General features: G+C 37.7%; 1 protein-coding gene across 1 annotated transcript in view; it reads right to left on the bottom strand.

Moving 5' to 3' along the window:
• Positions 1-3,075: 3,075 nt before the first annotated feature.
• The window catches only part of LOC135467645 (ubiquitin thioesterase zranb1-like), a 29,711-nt gene continuing 24,296 nt past the window's right edge, over positions 3,076-8,490 (bottom strand). The window contains 1 exon segment of the mRNA XM_064745435.1: positions 3,076-5,865. Coding sequence (XP_064601505.1) covers positions 5,635-5,865 — 231 coding nt within the window. The 3' untranslated portion in view covers positions 3,076-5,634.

Raw genomic sequence — 8,490 nt, 5'->3', positions numbered from 1 at the left:
TAAACATGAAAACGTAATAATGAAACCCACAAGGTATATATCTTAAATCTGTTACCAATATAGTCACATCTGAGTTGTATATACACAGAATGGCAAGAAGAGCTATATTGTACATCAGTTTCATGGTCAACACATGGACAAAGCCCTTGACCCACTCATCCAGATACAAGTACTGCACAGGAGCTAACCTAAAGACAACCAATACTGACGTTTACCAACAATGAATTTCAGATCTTGTTTTGCATGATCAGCACATAATGGGAAGATAATCCGAGGATTATAGGAGCTATACACATAGGTCTAGAGTTGAAACTGTAGGACAAACAGCAGGACAAAACACTGTGGCAGACATTGATTCTTCATAGATTTCTAGAGCTAATGGCTTCACCTTCAGTTGACATGTAGGTTGTGCTGAAGTTAACAATCGAAATCATTCCAATACACATGACATGAAGTCAATTTCACACTCAATCAAATGACAATGGGAGTGATCAACTCCAAAATGGCATTATTATATATACTCAGCACACCACATGTAGTGTGTATTTTATGTTATGTTTGCTTTTAGAGTCAAGACACACAGATGACCTTGACCCTGGGTACGGTTAGTATTAAGGACAGTGTCCACAATTGTCAATGCTGCCGTATTTGCATAATTTTGTATGTGGTTGACATGGATGTGGAATGGGCTGGATGGAGCAAATTACATGTATTCTACCTATCAGACAATTTATATTCCAATCACACAAAGTATAGACGAGCAATGTCTTTTAATTACATGTAAATAGCCTAAGGTGTCTGCATATTCTTCCCATAAAAAAGTCTGGCACATCTTGCCACGAATTCATATCAAAAAGCCAGCCATTAAAATATGTGGGAATCACACACGGAAAACACACAATACCTCAGAGGGATGATCAGCTTACAATGTCTAGTAACAGATAAGTCTTTTATCAGTAGTCAGAATACAAACAGTGGTATTGACCACATGTACATATGATGAGCTATTACATCGAGAGAACTCACCACATGCAGTGTAATTCAGCATGTGGTTGTGATAACATATGTTCAGTGGTCATTTCAGTGTATTTCTGTCTGATGGCTTATCTAGAGTACTTCTATTACAGCAAACCATGACACATAATTATGCCAACATCTGTGAAGGTATATCACAGTGCATTCAGCTGGTGACACTGCCACAATGCATTCAGCTGGTGCACCACAGTGCATTCAGCTGGTGTGCCACAATGCATTCAGCTGGTGCGCCACAGTGCATTCAGCTGGTGCGCCACAGTGCATTCACCTAGTGCGCCACAATGCATTCACCTGGTGCACCAGTGTATTCACCTGGTGTACCACAGTGCATTCAACTAATGAGTATGACAGATTGCATATGTTCTTTGACAATGAACCACATTCATTTTAGATGATTCCTACCTGATGATATACCACAGTGCTTAATTCTCTGATGGTGTACCACAATGCTAATTCTCTGGTGGTGTACCACAGTGCTTTCCTCTCTGATGGTGTACCAGAGTGCATACTTCATTGATCCTGTGCTCTTGCCTGCATGATGCAGTGATCAGATATGCGTTTATGTGACTCAACAGAGAGACATCAACCTGTCCATTTATGTGTGTGATTCAACACAGACCTCAACCTGTCCATTTATGTGTGACTCAACAGACAGACATCAACCTGTCCATTTATGTGTGTGATTCACATAGATGCCAACCTGTCCATTTATGTATGCAATTCAACACAGACCTCAACTTGTCCATTTATGTGTGTGACTTAACAGGACACGAATCTTTCAATATATGTGTGTGACTCAACACATACCTCAACCTGTCCATTTGTGTGTGTGACTCAACACAGACACGAACCTTTCAATTTATGTGTCTGACTCAACACAGGCATCTCCATTTATTTGGGTGACTTAACACAGACACGAACCTTTCAATTTATGTGTCTGACTCAATACAGTCATCAACTTGTCCATTTAAACACACAGATATCAACCTGTTGATTTATGTGGGTGACTCAACACACAGACATCAACCTGTGCATTTCTGTTTCACCATGCTGGTATATCACTCTGAAGTGCTCTAAGTGTGAAGACTACTGTACATGATGACAGTACATTGTTTTTGACAGTGAATGAACTACAAAATTATTTTGTCTTTCATGTTTACAAGGCAAATTTTGCACCCCAATTACTGGATCATAGAAATACACATGCTTTCAGACATTAATAATTTATTCTATATTAGTATATGTGTGGTTGTGAGATCTATACGTTATTAGCATTATTGAGCTAACGTAATGATTTATGCAGGTACCAGCCAATATCAGAGATATATTCTCTTGCATACAGGTTCTTGATCAAATACACGTTTGAGTCAATCATATATTGCAGGTAGCCTCATTTCAAAACCAGGTATGAACCTCAGTCAATGGAACAGCTTAAATGTATCCCATGGCCAAATGCTCCGAATGAGAACCAGCACATACACAAAATAGGAGGGTGGTACAAGATGTTTTATCTTTCAACCTGCAATTGTAACGATTAAACCAAATGAAAATATCCAATGTGAACAAACCTGAATGTTGATGAAGGAATTTTATCAAATTTCAAACTGAAGTTTCTTTATCTTCCTTGTAGCCAATGAAACCATCATTGCTTACATAAGACTGCATGTTGTTCACTCATACTGATATGATGACAGCACGCTGTTCCCTCATACTAACAATTGAGCAAGGCAATGCGCTGCAAAACTGTCTTTGGTTCATCAGCAGCACTTGGCCGTGATTTATCTTGTTCATCAAACAATTCAACCCTCAGCCACAATCTGATCTCTGCCCTACCTGTTCCTTCATTCAGTGTACATTATACAGGGGCAATTCTGTGTATGGAGTAAGCAGCTGGATAAATATTGACCATTTTTTCCATCTTCGTTAGAATTCCGAAAGGAAAAAAAAAAAAAAAAATAAGGCTATCACCATGTCACATTTGCTCTCAGTAAATGTGCCATTCCAATGTAATGCATATTGATTTACTCATATATAACCCCCTTTTTCACTTTCAACCTGAAACACTAAAATTTCAAAACACATCTGAATTAAAATGACGGTGATGAAATGACACTTCTGTGTGACTAATCTTAATGAATATTTTACGCCTCGTTATGAAAATTTACAAACTTTCAGCTTTGGCATTACCGTAAAGTCTGAATGGCTGTTACATGATATGATAATTTCAATGGGGACCTGCCAAATGCCCCGCAGAAGGACGCTGACGTCATTTTATAGATGTCAAATGTTCCTTTCCCAGCCTATCATGATGACGTCACATTAAAGGTCACGACATTAAAAATAGAAACTGATACACTGTAATGGTGTAGACGTTACGCTACAATCTACAATAACGCCACCTCACCTCAAAATATGTCGCCTCTCGATTACAAGAAACGGTATTAATGACACTTGAAGTAGCTTTGTACTAGAGTGAGGGTTACCCAATCCAATCACACATGACAGAGATAGTGGAGCGAAAAAAGTACCAGCTACAAGAGACCTATATCACATACATGTATAACCAATTATTAACTGTCACACAGAACGTTTGGCAAACAGGGTTACAGTGTTATCTGACAAGGAATGCCAACCACACAAAACTACATATATTATTAACAGAAACATACTCTACACACTATCCTATGATAATAAATAATCTGATTATTTTACAATAAATATCTTATAATTCTAATACATGATCATTCAGATCATCACTTTTAGTGGCTCACAATTTCAAAAATGCAAAAAACTCAAAATTTAAATATGAAATGATAGGTTTCACTTCAGAGATCACGCTGAAAATGTAGTTTTATGAATGAAGTTTGACGAAAGTGAGACTCCTCGAAAGGTAGGGCAAGACATGTAAAAAGAAATCATATACATGCATCATGTATGTGTAGATAACGTAAAAGATTACCCACAAAGAAAATGGTTAGCTATTGTGCTACAAGTAGTTCATACAAAAGCATCAAATTTGTGACCAGCAAATTTTTCAGTGGGTTGTTTGAAGTGAAAAGGGAGGTAATCATGCTTGTCCTGCAGAGCACAGACAAAAATTATCCCCTCCCCAGAAATGCAAATGAATGCCCAGTGGGTAGTACAGGGCTAAAATAAAAAAAAAGAAAATTACCCCTTCCCACCCCCAAAAATACTTTTCACAGTATATGAATAGCCTCAATACCACAACAGAAAAACAGAACACTGTGTGCAAAAATACTACTGCTAAATTCAGAACTGTTGGTGAAAAAAGTGTACAATGAAATCCTTCAACAACAAACAGATTAGACCTGTGGAGAACATGCATTTGAAAAAAGTGCCCATTTTCTGATATTCTGATCCTAATTTGACCCTGATCTAACTTGGATTGAATAACATGTATCTTCAGATGTTAACGAGTTTGATGCGATGAAATTTGAAGCACTGTGAGAGTTTGATGTGAATACAATATCTATAGATGTACAGGACGAGTTACTATTAAATGCAGACAAAGGAGATTAAGACCGTGAGTGATCTGTTATGTCTAGCATATTCATACCTTAAAAAGCGGATTTGTTTTCACAGAAAACAATATTTGGTTATCTGAATGACACAACAACAACATATGTCCTTTCTCATCCATTAATATCATATAACTATGCAACTGCCTTATATGGTAGATTGTGTCTCTGTGTTCTCTCTGGTCTGACTGACTACTGCAGAGATGTTACTAAAAATAAACAATGCTCAAAACTAAGGAATTATGAGAAATTCTTGAATCCGATGCTGGAACCTCAATTCACTGGACTGTCTTGAGCGCAATGACAGAAGTAAACTTGGTCACTCTTTCAATTTCTTTTTGCATTCACCTGTTTTCCTATAAAAAATTTCTACCAGAATGCATTGTGGCGTGTTTGTCTCAAAATAAAAAAGTATAATCGTCTTTTTCTATAATGCTCCAATCAATGTGCATTGAAGTGTAATAATGTACATGTATATGCAGAACCATACTAAGAGAGTATGGCATACTCCTCTCTGTTATTTTCACTTCTAGTAAAATCCAGATTTTTATCTCAGATTCTGTAAATCTCTCAAGTGCTGTAAGCATAGTTCACAAATATCCTGAAGTAGAGAGTAAAAGGGAAAATATTCAACTGACAAAGCTGTCCTTATTCCCCCAAAGTGTGGAGAATATCATACTCACTCAAACTATGAAGTCATTCCAAATTTTTGCCTGGAAGTCAATCGATGGCAACCATATGTATGATATAACCGTATAACACAGGCTACCATTGATTTCCCTTCCACATTTCCACTGGGAAGTTACTTCCCCTTGATGTATCAATAACCCAATAGCAAAATCCCAATAGAGTCAAAATTTCAGCCTCAAAATTGATGACAAACACATGCATCGATAATCTGATGAGCACACACTGCTACTGTCCTTGGACTATCCATGGAGATATTTCCCCTTGGAAACAATACCTTTGGTTAATAATTGCAAGGCCTGAACCACCATTTTCAAATGTCCGATGTAAGCATCATTTCTGAGTTTGCAAAGTTATCTCCCTTACGGGTGCTTCACTCATCATCAGTCTCTCCATCACTTGAAAACGTCTGTGTGGGGTGAGCTGTGGCAGACTGATGGCTCTCCTGTAAATGGGCTAGCTGCCTGTATCTGTCTAACCACTCGTCTAACATCTGCCTCACGATTACAGGTCTCTTCCCAAGCTTCTGAACAGCCACAAGAATCCCACCTTTTGTAACAAGACACTCCATCCACTCGCGCATAATGCTCTCCTCTTTACCAACCTTCGAAAGAAAAGACAACAAATAATTTAACCTTTCTTGGCATTGTAAGTCATGAAAGATCACAACTTTTTTTGTTTTGAAATGCTTGATGACTTTTATCACTTACAAGACCAAGGAAAACCTAATTTGTATCCCATGCTCATATGTCTAAAATGCAAACAATATTCGAGTGAAACTAATGGTAACAACTGCTTTCTCAGGTAATAGAAATAACTTACACCTGACTGGTTACAATTAATAACACGATAGAGCTTTTGATTTTCTCAATGTGCACTATTTGGCTTGAACTGCCATATCCCTGTTAAACAAAAAGCTATGCTTTTAAAACTTAATGTGGAATATATTAATGATACATATGTATTCATTTGGTTCAGTGTTTATTCATTTATTTGAGTTTAATGCCGTACATTTCACTTGTACGACGCGGCCAGCATTATGGTGGAAGGAAAGGCAGAGCCCATTTGGGGAACCCATTTGGTCTACATGTTGTCTTTTCTTTTAACAGACATACAGCATGTACATCAATATCACCAGTGATAGGTGATCAGAAATATATTTTATAGATTTTTTTCTCATCCTGCCATCTCTTTTAAAGATTGCTGGACTATGTATGGTGAGAATTATGTGATATAGTACGAGGTATTATGTCATCCAAACATCAATTGACTTACTAAGTACGCTTCTGCAATTTGATGCAGCTGGGTGAAACAGGTGGGTCATCACTTGTGTGATGTATATATTTATTTGATTGGTGTTTTACGCCGTACTCAAGAATATTTCACGTATTCTACAGCGGCCAGCATTATGGTGGGTGGAAACCGGGCAGAGCTCAGGGGAAATCCATGATCATCTGTAGGTTGCTGCCAGATCTTCCCACGTACGGCTGGAGAAGAAGCCAGCATGAGCTGGTTTTGAACTCACAGCGACTGCATTGGTGAGAGACTTCTGGGTCATTGTGCTACCTGTGTGATGTACTATGTGATACAGAGCATCCTTAGTACATGGTCTCTACGCGCCTTTCTGGCTTTTTCATTGGCTAAGAATATCCACAGAATTGGAGGTACATGAATGGGTTGATTGATAAAAACCAGTATGGTTTTAGAGCAAATCACTTAACATCTCTGGCTGCTTGTTCATTGTATGATAAATTAGCGACTGCCAAGGAGAACAAACTGTACAGTAAAGTCACATTTTTGACCTTTCAGAGGCATTTGATACAATAAATCATGCCATACTTTTGCGTAAACTGGAATACTATGGTTTTAGAGATATAAGTACCTCTTGGTTATTTACATAATAGACCTCTGCGTGTATCGTTTTCTGACACTTTATCATCAACTGAATCTGTACAATTTGGAGTTCCACACGGCTCTATTTTAGGACCTTTCTTGTTCTTACTTTATATCATCAATATCTCTCATATTTCTAATTGTCTTCATTTTATTTTATTTGCAGATGAAACCAGCATTATTTACTCGTCTCATAATATAAATGATCTCTATAATACTATGTCAGTGAATCTGAAAAACTTCATACTTTGTTCTGCTGCAACCGCTTATCCCTGAACATTACTAAGACAAAATTTCTCATAACCCCTCTCACTAAAAAGAAAAAAAAATCACCAACCTCTCTTAAAATAAGTGACAATGCAATTGAAGGATTATATAATTCAAATTTCTTGGAATGGTCTTCAATTCCAAACTTAACTGGACTTCCCATATCGACAATATTAGTGCAAAGCTGTCTAGAAATCTCAGGTTGATAAGCCACATAAAGCATTCTGTTAACAAGGAAACAATATTTATTTGGTATTTTTCTCTCATATATCCTTACCTTTCATAGGGAAACATCATATGGGGCAATACATATCAAACTCATCTCACACCCTTACAGATCCTCTAGAAACACGTCATTGCAACTATCACTTATTCAAAAAGAAATGATCACACGTCCCCTCTGTTCCGTCAACTATCCATCTTACCACCATGAGAGATGAACATTCTATCTGTATCACTCTTAGCACACAAGTTTTTTTATCATTGCGAACTTATTCCATCCAAGCTTCGAAACTTATCAGTCAAAACAATCTGCTACCTATCACTGTGACTAGAGCAACTCGATTGGATTATTATAGACCTATGTACAGAACAAACTTAATGTACTTCTAAAGTTCCCTAAAGTTCATCCTAAGGTTTCCAACATCTTTATGCTTCCTGATTGCGAACATTTGTTTGTTACCATATATGTTTATATATGTCACAACGTTATATTATTACCATTAATCTATTTAATACTCTATTAGTGACTGAGTGAGTGACTGCTTGGGGTTTAACGTCATACTCAACAATTTTTCAGTCATATGATGACAAAGGAATCCGTAGGGTGTATGTAATGTGCCTCCTTGTCGCAGTATGGATTTCCACCGCTCTTTTATCCAGTGCTGCTTCACTGAGACGACTTACCGAAGGTATGTAAGCTGCTCCGCCTGAGCCATTATACTGATATACAGGTCAACCAGTCGTTGCACTATCCCCTTCATGCTGAACGCCAAGCGAGGGAGTTACAACTTCCTCTTTTAAAGTCTTAGGTGTGACTCGACCCAGGATTGATCCTGGATCTACCGCT

This window comes from Liolophura sinensis, chromosome 6, assembly GCF_032854445.1.
Source record: "Liolophura sinensis isolate JHLJ2023 chromosome 6, CUHK_Ljap_v2, whole genome shotgun sequence".
NCBI lineage: Eukaryota > Metazoa > Mollusca > Polyplacophora > Chitonida > Chitonidae > Liolophura > Liolophura sinensis.
The sequence above is the reverse complement of the archived record's forward strand: the minus strand, read 5'-3'. Positions and strand labels throughout refer to the sequence as shown.